We start from the raw sequence: 18,917 nt of genomic DNA, 5'->3' as shown, positions 1-18,917 counted from the left end.
GCTAGAAAGTGTACATGTACAAATCAATATAGTCCCTTTCAAGAGCTTAACATCCCAAAATATTTTAGTCAATTAATTAGTGTTGACAAATAGTAACCATTCTCAAGTTGGCAAACACAGCAAGTAATACAAACATCACTTAGAAATATCAGTACAAAATCATAGCCTCCCTACCTCTTGGCCAGGATGCACATCTGCCTTGGGAGGTGTTCCACAACATATCAAACAAAATTAATTAAAATAACATATCACTTCTGTATGGAAGCTTGCTATGTTTCAAACCAGTAGTTCAGCATGTAATTGAGGTTTACATTCCACGGCAGTGCTGAAGGATACATGGTGAGAGACTGCTTCTCCAGAGGACACTTTAAGCCATAGCGCCATGGTCATTTAAAGATGTATAATTTGGTTTTCACCTCAAATGTACATGTGCACTGTTTCCAGCAGAACTCAAATGGATAGTGATCAGGAACCTTGGCTGATTTTGCCAAAATTATATCAGAAACGAATTATAGTTCCTCCACAACCCTCTTGGATAAGATCACCAAACCCAGTAGATTGGGAATCAACCCAAGAGATTTGGTTTGCACTGAGTTACCAAATAAAGTAACGGGAAAATTCTAATATCTTTCAAAATTAAATCTGATCCAAACAGACACGGTTTTGCAGGCTATGGCCATAGCTTGATCAGATTAATTGCTGATACCTACTTTTGCAGAGATGGTGAACCTTCTTCGGTGAGCTACTTTTATTGGTGTGGTGATGGGTTGTCTCACTGTAGTGAGAGGGTGACTAAGCCACCAGCAATGAAGGAACTGCAATCTACAGTCATATCAAAGTGACACGTGGCTTTGAAAAAGTTTTGGAAATGATGATTTTCCTATGACTTTAGCATTTCCCTTTTGTAAGGCACTCATGTCAGCAAAACAAACTGCTCACCGCAAGAGTATACACCATTTTAAAGTGTCAGAACAAAAAAGTTTACCTGTCCAATATGCAGAACTGATTAGTGAACTGATCGAGGGATTTCCATATCCGTATAATTCATTTGCTCACTAAATAATTAGAGAAGCTGAAATCATAGTACGTCTACAAAGTTTAAATTTTGTTTCCTGGTGTGGAACTGATTTTGAATGAAACAGAGCAGAAAATTCTTTCTACAAGATGTTTCTCTCTTTATTATCTCTAAATTACTGTTGTACTACGAACAATCAAATTGGATACTTTCCTCATGCATATAAAAATACCAACGAAGAATGAATACGAATGAAATTTGTGTGTTTTACCAGGGAGTTTGTCAAGCAAATTGCACCACCTACTGGTGGTATGTGAAATTACATGAGATAGGTGCAAAATTTACATGTAGAAACTGTCGAGCCTTCACAAAGTTACAAGTAATTTTAGAGATTGTACACTAATCATGACTTTTAACTGGGGTGTTGTTGACATTTCGCTCTTCTCCGATAACTTTAGCTATCTGTCAGAATCCAGTACCATCATACATTTTTCCTATTAAATCACCTAAGTGTCTATTTTCCTGCCTTCACCTGGTGTTAATCAATACAAGGACAGCAGTTTTACCCGTACAACACTGGGCATTTGAATTATTACCTTGTTAAAAAGGGCCTGTTGCCCAGCAGGGCAAGCAGATCCGAAATGCCTCAAGATTAGAGAGAGCAGATTTAGGAGGAATCGAGGAGGAGCATATTCACCCAGAGGGTTGTAAATCTATGGAATTCCTTGCCTAGTGAAGTAGTTGACACTACTTCAGTAAACGTTTTTAAAGTTAGATTTTTTTTTAAACAATACAGGAATTAAGGGATACAGTGAGAGTGTAAGTAAGTGGATCTGAATCCACGAAAAGATAAGCCATGATCTTATTGAATGGTGGAGCAGACTCGAAGGGCCAGATGGTCGACTCTGGCTCCTAGTTCTTATGTTCTTATGACCCCTAAATAGATTTTTGACTGGAGCCTACAGCAACCAGAACAAAAACAAAAAGCCCACTAAAAGGTAACTGCCAAATCATTTTTCAGAGTTCTGCCTGCAAGGGCAGGAGCAACATTTTGGTTGTGCTTTAGTCTAGAAGTGCCCATGTTGAGACATCTAGCCACCCAAAGCAAATGATAGGGTAACACTGTTAGGCTACTGAGAAATTCAGTTTGCTTATTAGTGTTCCCGCATCTCAAAGCTTAAACGTATCCTAACAGTTTGTACATCAATGACAAATCAAAATTGTGCACAATTTAATCCTCTTATACATTGAACATAATGACAAATTCCAAAGATTCAATTTATATAAAATCAAATCACTTTAGATTACAGATTCAACATGAAAAATTTCTCACAATATTCAAGAGGAAGATGGATAGTTTCAAGTCCAAAAATTCACATTAGTGTGTGAAATTTAGATAAATTCATAACTGGATTAACAAAATAAAAATCTTCCAAACGCAGGTAAAATCCATTCACATATGGTAGCCAAAAACAAAAAATCAAAAGGTGATTTTTCTTTATCAAAGATTAATGCTGATTAAAGCTAATATTCAAATACAATTAGGGAAAATAAAAATAACAATATTGATCTCAGTGCATGTAATCATCAAGATTACCTTCTGGTACTTGTCATGGAATTAAAGCCCATCATAATTGTGAAATAACACTTATGTTTTTCTATTTATTTTCTCTAGTGTCCTTTAGGCAGTGGCTCTTCTGGGGTAAATTAGCACAGCATCAAGTGTTCATATATCAGTCTTGACAACAAATAGCAGCTTTGGGGACCACAAGGTGCATCATAGTGGATCTTATCTTGCATTTGCTCAAATTCCATACTGTCAGTTTCCAGCATCTGTAGAATTGATATATTTCCATTTCCCTAGCCTTGTCATAGCCTGGTGCTGTTAAAGTGTAATAGTGAACTCATGTTCTATATGGGTATACACAAAGATTACTCATTCCCCCAATGCACAGCTGATTACGTGCACTGCCCGTAACCATATACCACAACAGTCCTTTGTTCAATCCAAATGTTTGCTGTCCTTAGTTGACACATTCAAATTGATCCGAATGACCATAAAGACAAGGAAAAGCGTAGTGATTGTGAACCATGGATTTCTGCCTGAGAATGTCTGGGGTCAGGATGGAATGCTGCTTTGTCAACCCAACACATGATCCAAGACAATAAGGAAAACAGCAAGTGACAGTACATCTTTGGCCAGAACATTGAAAGCCTTCAAACTGTTCTTGCACTAACATATATTCCCTTTTCATTTTCTAACTTGCAAATTATACAGTTAAAAAATATACCAAAATTTAAAAGTGCAAAAATGTAAACTACTGTCTGTTTCCACTAAGACTTAAAAAAATCTGAGTTCAATCTGATTTCTTGCATAATTAATACCAGGATGAGTCTCTTCCACTGTTAGTAATCTGATGGTTTTGCTGCTTGCGCTTGCAATAGCTTTTACTCAGTGTAATTTATTCACACATTAGAATGAGATTAACAAAAACGCAAATCCGAACAGAGCTGACAGAGGACAGTGGATCTGAAAAACACAATACAGACATTCACAAAATCAGACACCTCCTGCAAGGAGAACATTTTGGATCTTCATGTGTATTGTAGTTGGATCTCATTTGCTCAAAAGATAAGAAACTAAACATAACTGGAAAGTGGAAAGGAAGCCTTTCAAATCTGCTGATTGATAGAAAGTAAAAAGAAACATAAGAGGTGACTCATTCTTGGTCAATTTTCTCATATACAAGTAGAGTTGTGTCACGGGTTTTTGGACAAGGTGGAGCCCAACCCTTGCCTTGGACTGGGCGAGCTACCTCTGGCCAGGACCCTATATTTAGGCTCACCATCTTGCTGCCCTTTGATAAGATTAACAGGAATAAACAATGTCAGTCACAACTTGCATTCCTGCTCACTGTCCAGTGACACCATACTGGAAAATACAAATGTGTTCAAATCACTGACAATAGATTCAGGCCAACTATAATACATACCACAGTGAAATAGACACTCTGCCACATTCAGACATGAAGAATGGACACTTGGACAAGGTTTAGGCTGTTCAGACCCTCAATCATAACAGTCAACACATTTAGAGAGGTACAGAAAATAGTGGGGGGGAGATGCAATTTATAGACAGTGAAGGGAGTGCTCACTCACTATATCCAACAACTCATCAGGTTAATTAATATTAAAGTAATTTTTATCATCTTTGATTACTGAAGTCAGCATTTGCAAATATCACCATTAAAATACACAACGTTGTAGAACAAGTGGGTCTTTTGTGCAAAGTGCAGGATTACGGAAGATCAAGCAAGCCATGTTGACTATACAGGTCTTCTGTGATTTCGTAAGTTTTTGCAACGACCGGCAGTGCTTCTCCCAGTATAGCCACCACCTTTTCTGTTGGGCCCATATTCATAACCTCAAAGAAGTTTGCTCGGCTTGGCAGCATATAAAAGGCCACAGTTGCAGCTTTGCGTATTATCCAGGGATGATATTTGGCCAGGACATCCTGGTAGGCCTCTGTACAAAGGACAGACGTTTTGCTATTGTCAGAAGCTACCCGCAGTTTCTCCAGAAAGAGCTGCAGCCACCTGAGGGCACGATGGAGCCGCAGTAGTGTACGGCAGCCAGAGTCCCAGTGGTCACCCTGCTTTGTCAGATCCACGAGCTTGTTATCAACCTCGTACTTTACCATCGACTGAATGGTCAAATACTTTTGGCCATTCACACCACTTCTGTAGTCTTCCAGAATTTGGATTTTGGTGACAGCATCATTTGAAATAAAGGAAAATGCTGATCCCAGACTGCTCATAAATCTGAAGTGTAATAAACAAAAATATCTTAGCATTTATAACAAACATCAAGATAAAAAGTTTTAAGTAAACTACTGATCTAATAAAAATTTAGAAGCAATATTCTTCAAAAATAATAAATACTCCATTGTAAAGTGGGTTACTACTTCTAGAAATCAAATTGTATCTACTTTTTTGGGAGTTTCTCTTGCAAGATGCAGCTGAAAGGTCTCCAGTTCAACCCTTGATTTTCCACTGATCTGGGAATGATAGATGTTGTACTTTGCTGATTAGAGAGGGAATGATCACTACCTATTACACCTTTGCTAGAAGCACCCAACAGAATGGGATTGGCCTCAACAATGTTGCTACCAATATTAAGCAGTCTGCTCACATGAATCCTCATGACTCAGCTGAGTGTCAGATATGCAGGGGATATACTGAACACTGCTGTACACCAAATGTACCCAAGCAAAGAATTAATACCTTCAGGAGAGGAACTCTCAGAAGGTTGGCAAGGAACTTTTAATCACGTCAGAGCACAGAAACAGATCCTTTGGTCCAACCAGTCCATGCCGAACATAATCCCACCAACCTGCTCCTGGCTCATTTTTCTCTAATCCTCTCATGTCCATGTATTTGACCAAATGTCTTTTAAATGTTCTAAATTGTGCTCGCATCCACCACTTCCTCAGGACGTTCATTCCACACACAAACCACCCTCTGTGTAAAACAAAAAGGCCTCTCATGACTTTTTAAAACTTTCTCCTCTCACCTTAAAGTGTGCCTCAGTCTAGAAATCCCCATCCTAGGGGGAAGGCAACTGCCAGTAACTACCTATATCCCTCATTATTTTGTAAACTTCTATCAGATTACTTCTCAACTTCTGACACTCCAGTGAAAAAAGTCCCAGCCCATCCAGCCTCTCTTTATAACTCAAACCTTCCATACCCACCAACATACTGGTAAATATCTCCTGAACCCTCTCGAGCTTAGTAATATTCTTCCTATAACTGGGTGACTAAAACTAGACAATATTCCAGAAGAGGCATCACCAGTGTCTGTACAAGCTCAACGTCACTTCCCAACTCCGACACCCAAAGAACTAAACAATGAAAGCAAATATGCCAAATACCTTTTTAACCACCCTGTCTATGGGTGATGCAAACTTCAAAAGAATAATGTACCTGCACCCAGAGGTCCCTCTGTCCTACAATACTGCCCAAGACCCTACCATTAATATATAATTATTTTGTTGTACCAAAATGGAATACCTTGCATCTATCCAGATTGAACTCCATCTGAATTTTTTCTGTTCATTGACCCATTTGGTTAAGATCCCTTTGTAATCGTAGAAAATCTTCTACACTGTCAACTATGCCACCAATGTTGGCCTTGTCCACAAACTCACCTTAACCATGCTTTCTGTGTTCTCATCTAAATCATTTATATAAAATGACAAAAAGAATAAAAGAACCCAGAACCAACCCCTGTGGAACAACTCTGGTGACAGGCCTCCAATTTGAAACACACCCTCCACCATCCCCCTCTCCTGCAGTTAAGCCAATCTTATATCCAATTGGCAAGCTCACCCTGAATCCCATGGAATCCAACTTTACTAATTAGTCTACCATTCAGAATCTTGTCAAAGGCTTTACTAAAATCCAAATAACCAATGTCTACTGCTCTGCTATCAATCTTTTGGTACCCTCTTCAAAAACAATACTGACTATCCCATATCAATTTTTGCCTCTCAATGTTCATAAATCCTATCTTTTCTAATCACCTCTAAAAAATTACCCACAACCAAAGTCACACAAGTCTATAGTTTCCAAATTTCTCCTTACAACCTTTCTTAAACAAAAGTACATTAGTCACCCTCTCCGGTCATCAAGCACCTTACCCATAATTATAGATAATGCAAACATTTCTGCAAGGGGTCTCAATATCTTCCCTTTCTTGTCACAATATTCTGGGATACATTAACATAGAACATTACAGCGCAGTACAGGCCCTCGATGTTGCACTGACCAGTCATACCAACCTGACGCCCATCTAACCTACACTATTCTATGTACTTCCATATGTTTGTCCAATGACGACTTAAATGCACTTAAAGTTGGTGAATCTACTACCGTTGCAGGCAAAGCATTCCATAACCTTACTACTCTGAGTAAAGAAACTACCTCTGACATCTGTCCTATATCTATCACCCACAATTTAAAGCTCTGCCCTCTCGTGCTCACCATCACCATACTTGGAAAAGGGCTCTCCCTGTCCACCCTATCTAACCCTCTGATTATCTTATGTGTCTCTATTAAGTCACCTCTCAACCTCCTTCTCTCCAACAAAAACAGCCTCAAGTCCCTCAGCCTTTCCTCATAAGACCTCCCCTCCATACCTGGCAACATCCTAGTAAATCTCCCCTGCACACTTTCCAAAGCATCCACATCCTTCTTATAATGTGGTGACCAGAACTGTACACAATACTCCAAGTGCAGCTGCACCAGAGTTTTGTACAGCTGTAGCATAACCTCATGGTTCCGGAACTCGATCCCTCTATTAATAAAAGCTAAAACACTGTATGCCTTCTTAACAATCCTGTCGACCTGGACACAGATCTCTCTGCTCATCTACACTACCAAGAATCCTACCATTAGCCCAGTACTTTGCATTCCAATTACTCTGACCAAAGCGATTCACCTCACACTTGTCCACATTAAACTCCATTTGCCACCTCTCAGCCCAGCTCTGCAGCTTATCTATGTCTCTCTGTAACCTACAATATCCTTCGTCACTATCCACAACTCCGCCAACCTTCGTATCATCTGCAAATTTACTAACTCACCCTTCTACATACTCATCCAGGTCATTTATAAAAATGACGAACAGCAGTGGACCCAACACTGACCCTTGCGGTACATCACTAGTAACTGGACTCCAGGATGAACATTTCCCAACGACCACCCACTGTCTTCTTTCAGCAAGCCAATTACTGATCCAAACTGCTATATCTCCCACAATCCCATTCCTCCGCATTTTGAACAATAGCCTACTGTGGGGAACCTTATCGAACGTCTTGCTGAAATCCATATACACCACATCAACCAGTTTACTCTCATCTACCTGTTTGGTAACCTTCTCAAATAACTCAATAAGGTATGTGAGGCACAACCTACCTTCACAAAACTGTGCTGACTATCCCTAATCAAATTATTCTTTTCTAGATGATTATACATCCTATCTCTTATAACCTTTTCCAACACTTCACCAACAACTGAAGTAAGGCTCACAGGTCTATAATTACCAGGGTTGTCTCTACTCCCATTCTTGAACAAGGGAACAAGATTTGCTGTCCTCCAGTCTTCTGGCACTATTCCTGCAGACAATGACGATTTAAAGATCAATGTCAAAGGCTTGGCAATCTCCACCCTGGCTTCCCAGAGGATCCTAGGATAAATCCCATCTGGCCCAGGGGACTTATTTTCACACTCTGCAGGATTTCTAATACTGAAAAATGTGTTGCTGGAAAAGCGCAGCATGTCAGGCAGCATCTAAGAAGCAGGAGAATAGACGTTCAGGCATAAGCCCTTCTTCAGGAATCTTCAGAATTTCTAATACCTCTTCCTTGTGAACCTCAATCCCACCAAGTCTAGTAGCCTGTATCTCCGTATTCTCCTCTACAACATTGTCGTTTTCTAGAGTGAATACTGTCGAAAAATATTCATTAAAAAACATTAGATCAGGTCCTGGAGTTTCATCTACCTTTAAATGTTCTAAGATCTCCTGAACTTCCTCTTCTGTAATGTAAACTGTATTTAAAACACCAAAGTTTATTTCTCTGCATTCTCTAGAATCTATTTCTTTCTCCACAGTAAAAATTGACAATATTCATTTAGTATCTCTCCCATCTCCGGGAGTTTGCATGCATCAGGTTATAAAGACACTGATGCCAATGCTACTCTTTGGTATTTCCCTATGAAACATTTTTCAGGTGGAATTCACATGTGCACACATCACACATGCATATCCCTCAGTCAAATCCAGCCATTAACTGAATTCAAGTCGAATCTAATGTTCTGGTTGTTGTGAACTACTAATAACATACCTCATATTGTGCTAATCTTAAAGAGTCTTCATCTGAAGAGCCATATCAGACTCAATGATAACTCTGTTCATCTCTTCACAGATGCTGCCAGATCTGGAGTGTGTTTTTGGAATGATTTTTTTATTTCAGATTTTCAGCAACTGCGGTATTTTGCTTTAATAATTAAAAAAAAGAGTCAGACATACAGCACGGAAACAGACCGTCAGTCCAAATTGTCCATGTCAACCAGATATCCTAACCTAATCTAGTCCCAATTGCCAGCACTTGGCCCATTGCCATGTAAAACCTTATTCATATACCCATCCAGATGCCCTTATAATGCTGTAATTGTACCAGCCTCCACCACTTCTGGCAGCTCATTCCATACACCCACCACCCTCTGAAAACATTGCCGCTTAGGTCCCTTTTATATCTTTCCCCTCTCACTCTGAGCCTATGCCCTCTAGTTCTGGACTCCACCACCCCAGGGAAAAGATCTTGTCTATTTATCTTATCCATACCCATCATTTTATAAACCTCTATAAAGGTCATTCCTCAGCCTCTGATGCTCCAGGGAAAACAGCCCTACCCTATTCAGCCTCTCCCTATACCTCAAATCCTCCAACCCTGGCAATATCCTTGTAAATCCTTTCTGAACCCTTTCAAGTTTCACAACATCCTTCCAATAGGAAGGAGACCAGAATTGCATGCAATATCCCAAAAGTGGCCTAACTAATGTCCTGTACAGCTGCAACATGACCTCCCAACTCCTATACTCAATGCTCTGACCAATAAAAGGAAACCATACCAAACGCCACCTTCACTATCCTATGTACCTGCCACTCCATTTTCAAATAGCTATGAACCTCCACTCAAAGGTCTCTTTGTTCAGAAACACTCCAGAGGACCTTACCATTAAGCATTCAAGTCCTGCTCTGATTTGCTTTTCCAAAATGCAGCATCTCACATTTATCTAAATTAAACTCCTTCTGCCACTCCTCAACCCATTGGCCTATCTGATCATGATCCTGTTGTACTCCGAGGTAACCTTCTTTGCTGTCCACTAGAGTCATAGAGACATACAGCATGGAAACAGACCCTTCGGTCCAACCCGTCCATGCCGACCAGATATCCCAACCCAATCTAGTCCCACTTGCCAGCACCCAGCCCATATCCCTTCAAACCCTTCCTATTCATATATCCATCCAAACACCTCAAATGTTGCAATTGTAACAGCCTCCACCACTTCCTCTGGCAGCTCATTCCACCCTCTGTGTGAAAAAGTTCCCCTTAGGTCTCATATCTTTCCCTTCTCACCCCAAACCTATGCCCTCTAGTTCTGGATTCCCCAAACCCAGGGAAAAGACTTTACCCATTTACCCCCCTCCATGCCCCTCATAATTTTGTAAACTTCTGTAAGGTCACCCCTCAGCCTCCGACGCTCCAGGGAAAACAGCCCCAGCCTGTTCAGCCTCTCTCTATAGCTCAAATCCTCCAACCCTGGCAACATCCTTGTAAATCTTTTCTGAACCCTTTCAAGTTTCACAACATCTTTCTGATATGAAGGAGACCAGAATTGCATGCAATATTCCAACACTGGCCTAACCAATGTCCTGTACAGCCACAACATGACCTCCCAACTCCTGTACTCAATGCTCTGACCAATAAAGGAAAGCATACCAAACACCTTCTTCACTATTCTATCTACCTGCGACTCCACTTTCAAGGAGCTATGAACCTGCACTCCAAGGTTCGCCTGTTCAGCAACACTCCCTAGGACCTTACCATTAAGTGTATAAGTCCTGCTAAGATTTGCTTTACCAAAATGCAGCACCTCGCATTTAGCTGAATTCAACTCCATCTGCCACTTCTCAGCCCAGTGGCCCATCTGATTGGGATCCTGTTGTAATCAGAGGTAACCCTCTTCGCTATCCACTACACTTCCAATTTTGGTGTCATCTGCAAACTTACTAACTGTACCTTTTATGCTCGCATCCAATCATTTACATAAATGACAAAAAGTAGTGGACCCAGCACCGATCCTTGTGGCACTCCACTGGTTACAGGCCTCCAGTCTGAAAAACAACCCTCCACCATCACCCTCTGCCTTCTACCTTCGAGCCAGTTCTGTATCCAAATGGCTAGTTCTCCCTGTATTCCATGAGATCTAACCTTGCTAATCAGTCTCCCATGGGGAACCTTGTCGAGCACCTTTCTGAAGTCCATATAGGTCACGTTGACAGCTCTGCCCTCAATTTTCTTAAGAAATAAGAAAAAAACTCAAATTTGAGAGACATGATTTCCCACGCACAAACCCATGCTGACTATCCCTAATCAGTCCATGCCTCTCCAAATACATGAAAATGCTGTCCTTCAGGATTCCCTCCAACAACCTGCCCACTACCGATGTCAGGCTCACCGGTCTATAGTGATGAAGTAGATCTATTTATAGAACACAAAATTTGGGTTAAAGATTTGTAAGTTGTGTGCTAGAAAAGCACCTACTTGAACATCTACACCATCATTGTGGAGAAATGGAAAACTTTACCAATGTCTGTTGATGTACAATGTCAGTGAAACATATACTGGTATTCAAGAACCTTAGCAGCTCTGCTCATTAAACATTACAACGTCCAAACTCACTGAAAACTAAACTTCCCTTATGTTAATCCTTTGAAATAAGGCTTTAATTAACAACTAGGAGCAGGCCATCTGGCCCTTCGTGCCTGCTCCACCATTCAATAAGATCATGGCTCACCAGCACCCTATACATCTGCAACATAATCTCTCTGCTTTTAAACTCAAACTCTTTAGTTATGAAGGACAAAATTCCATTTGCCTTCTTAATTACTTGTTGCACCTGCAGACCAATATTCTGTGATTCATGCACAAGGACACCCAGGTCCCTCTGCACAACACCATGCTGCAATGTCTTACCATTCAAGTAATAATTCTTATTACTGTTATTCCTGCCAAAATGGATGACTTCACATTTATCAACATTGTGCTCCATCTGCCAGATCTTTGCCCACTCAATTAAACTACCTAAATCCCGTTGCAAAGTTTCACAGTCCTCTGCACACTTTGCTCTACCACTCACCTTAATGTCATCCACAAACTTTAACAGACTACACGTGGTCCTCCACTCCAAATCATCTATGTAAATTGTGAATAATTGTGGTCCCAACACTGATCCCTGATGCACACCATTGGTCGCTAATCACTAACCAGAATAGTACTCATTTATTCCCACTATTGTTCCTGTTGGTTAACCAATCCTCTACCATACTTATACATTGCCCATAACACCTTGCATCTTTATATTATGCAGCACCTTGTCAAATGCCTTTTTGAAATCTAGATATACCAAATTTACTGAGTCTCTGTTGTCCACCGTCTTCGTAATGTCTTTATAGAATTAAAAAAAAATTCAGTTAAGCCTGACCGGCCATTCATAAACCCATGCTGCATCTGCCCAACGGGACAATTTCTATCTGGATGCCATGCTATTTCATCCTTGATAATACACTTCAGCATCTTCCCCACTACAGAAGTTAAACTAACTGGTGTATAATTCCCCATATTTTGTCTATCTCCCTTTTTAAACAGCAGGATCACATTTGCTATTTCTCCCGCCATCTCTTTTAGCAACCTGGGATGCATTCCATCAGGGCCAAGAAACTTGTCTACACTTAGCTTGCCCCACACTACCTCTTTCATGATAATGATTGTTTCCAGGTCCTCACCTACTTTTGTCGCTTTGTCAATTACTGCCATGTTATTCGTACCCTCCACCGTGAAGACTGACAAAATGCCTCGTCCATTTCCTCATTTCCCCTTACTAAATTCCCCTTCTCATCCTCTAAAGAATGAATGTTTACTCTAGCCACTCTTGTTTCACATATTTATAGAAACTTTTACTATCTGGCTTTATATTCTGAGCTCGTTTTTCTTCTCAATCCATCTTACTTTTCTTTATAGCTCTTTGTGGCTTTCTGTTGACCTTTAAAGCTATCCCAATTTTCTAGTTTCCTGCTGATCTTGGCTACTTTGTATGCCTTCTCTTTCAATTTGATAGCTTCCCTTAATCCCTTAGGCACCCATGGCAGATTACCCCATTTCTCAGTCCTTTTTCACTGATATATACTTTTGCTGAGCACTTTGAAAAATTGCTTTGAAAGTCCTCCACTGTCCCACCATAAAGTCTTTGCTTTCAGTTTACTTCGGTCGACTCCTCTTCATCCTATTGTAGTCTCCCTTGTTTAAGCACAGGATTCTGGTATTGAATTTTATATTCACACTTTCCATCTGTATTCTAAATTCAACCATATTGCGATCGCTCCTTCTGAGAGGATCACTAACTATGACATTATTCATTATTTCTGTTTCATTTTTACACAGGACCAGATCCCAGATTGCTTACTCTCTCATCAGTTCCATTACATACTGTTAAAGAAAATTATTATGGATACATTCAATGAACTCAAGGCTAACCTGACCAACTTGGTTTGACTAGATTAGATTAGATTACAGTGTGGAAACAGGCCCTTCGGCCCCACAAGTCCACACCGACCCGCCGAAGCGAAACCCACCCATACCCCTACATTTACCCCTTACCTAACACTACGGGCAATTTAGTATGGCCAATTCACCTAACCTGCACATCTTTGTGACTGTGGAAGGAAACCAGAGCACCCGGAGGAAACCCACGCAGACACGGGGAGAACGTGCAAACTCCACACAGTCAGTCGCCTGAGTCGGGAATTGAACCCGGGTCTCTGGCGCTGCGAGGCAGCAGTGCTAACCACTGTGCCACCGTGCTGAATCGACATGTAGTGTAAAATCCCCCCAATATTTGCCGTACCGTCTTTACAGGCATTAGTTATTTCTTTATTGCCTTCCCCAATGTGATATTGTTTGGCGATATTTTTATAGACTACACCTATCAGTAACTTGCTCTTCCTAGAATTTGTAATTTCCACCCAAATGGATTCAACCATATTCTCCACAGCACTTATATCATCTCTCACCATCGCCTTGATGTTGTCCATAAATATCAGAGCTACACCACCTCCCTGCCCGTCCTTTCAAATAATCTGATATACCTGGATACTTAACTCCCAATTGTGACCACCCTGCAACTATGTCTCTGCAACAGCTACTAAATCTCATTCATTCGCAATGACTTGTGCCGTTAATTCATCCACACTGTCCTTATGCTAGTTTTTGTACATAATCTCCTGAGTTATCCTTCCTTTTTACTTCTTTTATAATCTGCCATGTAGTTAAACCCTCCTGCACACATGTTAAACTGCTGCTTTCCTTTATATTTACCATTATAATTCCTATCATTTTCCCCTTCCCTTCCCCTTCCGATTCACTCGTTTAAGTCTAGTGACCACCCTACTTATCCTTATCACTAGAACACTGGTTCCAGATCAGTTCAGGTGGAGACCATCCCATCAGTACAGATCCTCCTGTTCCAAAACTAATCCCAATGCCCCATGAAATGGAACCCCTCTTTCCCACACCACTCCTTTAGCCACATGTTTACTTCTAATTTTCTTATCCCCAAACCAATTTGCATGTAGTTTAGATAGTAATCTGGAGATTGTAACCCTTGAGGACCTGTTGCTTAATTTCATCCCTAGTACTTGATAATCCTCAAACAGGTCCTCTTTCCTAGGCTTGCCTATGTTATTTGTCCCAATGTGGACCACAGCAACTGGATCCTTGCCTCCCTGCTCCAGTATCCTTTTAAGCTGGTCAGAGATGTCCTGCACCCTGGCACTGGTCAGGCAACATACCATGCGGGACTCACGATCCTGCTTACAAAAGGATGCATTAGGGCATTTCTGAATAGAATTAAATATAAAAAGTGAATTCTAAGAAAACTTAAGTGGATTAGAAGTTTGCTCCGATATTACCATGGTCATACCAGTTTAACCAACAGCAAGTGCTGCCTTTACTTCACTAAACTGACAGCAACTTCAGGAGTCTGGACATGCACAAATTCATTTAGAAACACTAAAGTTGCTCTCAGTGATGCATGTTCCTCTCCTTCCCCCCCCCCCCCCCCCCCCAAAAGAGTGTACATTGCTGAGTATCCACTCACAAAATTTTAGCCACTGAAAAAAAATCAATGAAGTGACAAGAATTTTTATTCTCTCTCATTATTTAAAAACCCTTCAAAAAGTGACACTTTGTTGACCAAGATGTACTTATATTTGTAAAACTTAAATTTCTATACATTTAAAATAAACATATTTAAATCTAGTTGTAATCATGTATTTTACAACAAAATCGCTTTTAGTGATTTTGTTTGCAATTAGTGAATACTTCAGGCAATTGTTTCTGTATCCTGCTTATATATATTGTTGCTGCAAACCAAGATTTACTTTGACTTGATGCCAGAAACAACTGCCGTTAGCAAAGAGGAAACACATTGCCACAGAGATTGCTACATCTTTGTGGACAACTTTCTTCGAGGTCACCAGTAAATATCCTTGCTTTGTCATTCAGCACGAAATCCAGGCCAATGTTTTGGGGAGGGTAACATCCCAAAATCTTAAACTATTCTTTCCTGATGCAAGAGGCCCTCTACAATTCTAGATATTACCAATAATTTTGCTTCTTAGTAGGTTGGGAAATAATGATTTCACATACACAATCCTTAAACTTTAAAACTATGTAATGAATAGCTTTAATCAACTGTATTTGTCAAATTTGCAATAACTGGATCATTTCCATACAACATTATCATACTGAGAAATAATACACTCATTCTCCCCATCTGTTTGTCTTGTTAATTTTATGAAATCAGATGTGTGCTTGGGCCCTCACACTAAGTGAAATTGATGATACTAAAATACAAATGAGGAGCACAAGTAGGCTCTTCAGCCCCTCTATTTTGTTTCAGCAGTCAATAACATCATGGTTGATCTGTTAGTGTTTAGATTTCCACATTCACATCTACTCCAATAACCTTTGATTCACTTGCCTAACAAAAACAAACTATATCCACCCTAAAAATATACAATGACCTTGTCATCATCCTTCGAAGTCAAGGAGTTCCAAGGTTACACAACCCTCAGAGAAAAGCCAACTCCTAGTTTTAAAACAGTGCTTCACTGTGGTTTTTAATTAATACAACCTAGTTCTAGGCTCACTTCAGAGAGGAAGCATCCTTCACACATCCATCCAGTCAAGATCTTATTTATACTTTAATCAACCTGTTCGGACATGTTACGACACACCTCTGGGACAGGTGGGACTTAAACCTGAAACTATAGGCTTATGATGCCTTCCTCTGGGCCAGATAAAAAGGGATCTATGTATTTCAAACAAGTTCCCCTTCACAAGGCCAGTCTCTCCAACCATTCTTCAGAAGACAATTCACTCATTTCAGGTATCAATCCAGTAAGCAATTGTATGTTGGGGTAGCAAAGTAGTTAGCATTGCTGCTTCACAGTGCCTGGAATCAGAGCTTACCTCCAGCTTCAGTGGCCTCTATTTGCACTGTAGCGCTTTTCTGATTCTAAGCCTCCTCTGAACCATCCCCATCCCACAAACATCCACAATATGCAATCTCATCAATGAGTTATATAACTGCAGCATAACATCCTTACTTCTATTCCTCTAGGAAGTCAGACATTGGTGATGACAAGGTGTTGGAGGGAATCCTGAGGGAAGGATTTGCATATATTTGGAAAGACAGGGCCTGATTAGGCTTAGTCAACATGGCTTTGAGCATGGGAAATGATGATTCATGAATTGAGTTTTTTGAGAAGTAACAAAGAGGATTGACGTGGGCAGAGTAGTGGACATGATCTATGTAGAATTCAGTATGACATTCGACAAGATTCCTCATGGTAGACTGGTCAGCAAGGTTAGATCACAATAGAATAACTAGTTATATGGATACAGAACTGGCTCAAAGGTAGATGACAGAGGGTGATGGAGGAGGGCTGTTTTAAAGACTGGAGGCCTCTGACCAGCAGTGTGCCATAGGGATTGATGCTCGGTGCAATGCTTTTCATCATTTGTATAAACAAATTTGGATGCAAACATTGAAAACATTGCAAGCTTGCAGATGGCACCAAAATTAGTAGTATAGTGGACAGCAAAAGAGGTTACCTCAGGGTACAATGGGATCTTGATTAGATGGGCAAATAGGCCGAAGAGTGGCAGATAGAGCTTAATTTCGATGAATGTGAGATGCTGCATTTTGCAAAGGCAAATCAGGGTAGGACTTATATGCTTAATGGTCAGGTCTGGAAAGTGTTGTTGAACAAATGCAGGTACAGCAGGTAGTGAAGGCAGCTAATAGCATGTTGGCCTTCATAACAAGAGGGATTGAGTATAGATGCAAAGAGGTTCTTCTGCAGCTGTACAGGGCCCTGGTGAGACCACCACCTGGAGTACTGTGTGCAGTTCTGGTCTCCAAATTTGAGGAAAGACATTCTGGTTATTGAGAGAGTGCAGCATAGGTTCACGAGGTCAATTCCTGGAAAGACGGGACTACCTTACGCTGAAAGACTGGAGCGACTGGGCTTGTATACCCTTGAGTTTAGAAGACTGAGAGGTGATCTGATTGAGACATACAAGATTATTAAAAGGATTGGACACTCTGGAGGCAGGAAACATGTTTCCGCTGATGGGTGAGTGCCAAACTAGAGGACACAGCTTAAAAATACGGGATAAACCATTTAGGACAGAGATGAGGAGAAACTTCTTCACCCAGAGAATGGTGGCTGTGTGGAATGCTCTGCCCCAGTGGGCAGTGTAGGCCCAGTCCCTGGATTCATTTAAGAAAGAGTTGGTAGAGCTCTCAAGGATAGTGGAATCAAGGGTTCTGGAGATAAGGCAGGAACAGGATACTGATTAAGGATGATCAGCCATGATCATATTGAATGGTGGTGCAGGCTCAAAGGGCAGAATGGCCTATTCCTGCACCTCTTGTCTATTGTCAAAGAGACCTTGGAGTGAAAGTTCATAGTTCCTTGAAAATGGCGTCAAAGGTGGATAGGATAGTGAATGCAGCACTAAAGGAAAGTTGAGCTTTCCTTTATTGGGGAGAAAGTGAGGTCTGCAGATGCTGGAGATCAGAGCTGAAAATGTGTTGCTGGAAAAGCGCAGCAGGTCAGGCAGCATCCAGGGAACAGGAGAATCGACATTTCGGGCTTAAGCCCTTCTTCAGGAATCCTTTATTGGGCAATGCATGGAGTATAGGAGTTGGGAGGTCATGTTGCAGCTGCACAGGACATTGGTTAGGCCACTATAGGATGTTGTGAAATTTGAAAGGGTTCAGAAAAGATTTACAGGAACGTTGCCTGGGTTACAGCTGTAGAGAGAGGCTGAATAGACTGGGGTATTTTTTTCCAAAGCACTGGAGGCTGAGGAAAGACATTATAGAAAGTTTATAAAATCATGAGGAGCATGGATAGACAAGACTTTTTGCCTGGGGTGGGAGCCTAAAACTAGAGGGACACATTTATGGTGAGAGGGGTAAGATTTAAAAGGAATCTAAGGAGCAATCTTTTCACGCAGAGGGGATGTGTGTCTTTTGTGATTCAGAACACCAACGTCAGAATTCTACAATTGTGCTCTACTTAAGATAGTCCTCATTATTCTTCCTACCAAACAAAAATCAACATCACGATTTCCCAATTACATTCCATCTGCCAACCTCTCCACATCTACCTGCAGTCTCCATAAACCCTGATGACAACACAGCGAGAGGATTTTTTTTTAAGTCACTCACTTTACCAGCCCTTTCCATCCTTCTAAGTAATGTTCCTGCAGGATTTCTCCCTCATCAGTCAGGCACTTTTTGAAAGACTCCAGAACCTCAGCCAAACTGAACCTGTCCGGATCAGCCATCTTAGAACTTCAAGCGAAAGGGCGGGGTACGCTTTTGACCAATCACAGCGCGGCACTCCCTGCCGGAAGCCCCGCCTCCGCACCGGCCCGCCTGGAGCGTGCATTCCATTGGATGTTGCCCCTGTCAGTTGGGTTA

General features: G+C 40.9%; 1 protein-coding gene across 1 annotated transcript; it reads right to left on the bottom strand.

The window, feature by feature from the left end:
- Window positions 1–2,222: 2,222 nt before the first annotated feature.
- Window positions 2,223–18,783, bottom strand: cptp (ceramide-1-phosphate transfer protein). The gene is made up of 2 exons (XM_043675825.2): window positions 18,663–18,783; window positions 2,223–4,836 (listed from the first exon to the last, which is right to left on the bottom strand). The coding sequence occupies exons 1-2, from the start codon at window positions 18,779–18,781 to the stop codon at window positions 4,314–4,316; spliced, it is 642 nt and encodes a 213-aa protein (XP_043531760.1). The 5' UTR covers window positions 18,782–18,783; the 3' UTR covers window positions 2,223–4,313.
- Window positions 18,784–18,917: the final 134 nt, after the last annotated feature.

This window comes from Chiloscyllium plagiosum, unplaced genomic scaffold (assembly GCF_037043375.1).
Source record: "Chiloscyllium plagiosum isolate Xiang-an unplaced genomic scaffold, Cpla_swu_hap1 HiC_scaffold_37, whole genome shotgun sequence".
Lineage (NCBI taxonomy): Eukaryota > Metazoa > Chordata > Chondrichthyes > Orectolobiformes > Hemiscylliidae > Chiloscyllium > Chiloscyllium plagiosum.
This window is presented reverse-complemented; position numbering and strand designations above follow the sequence as displayed.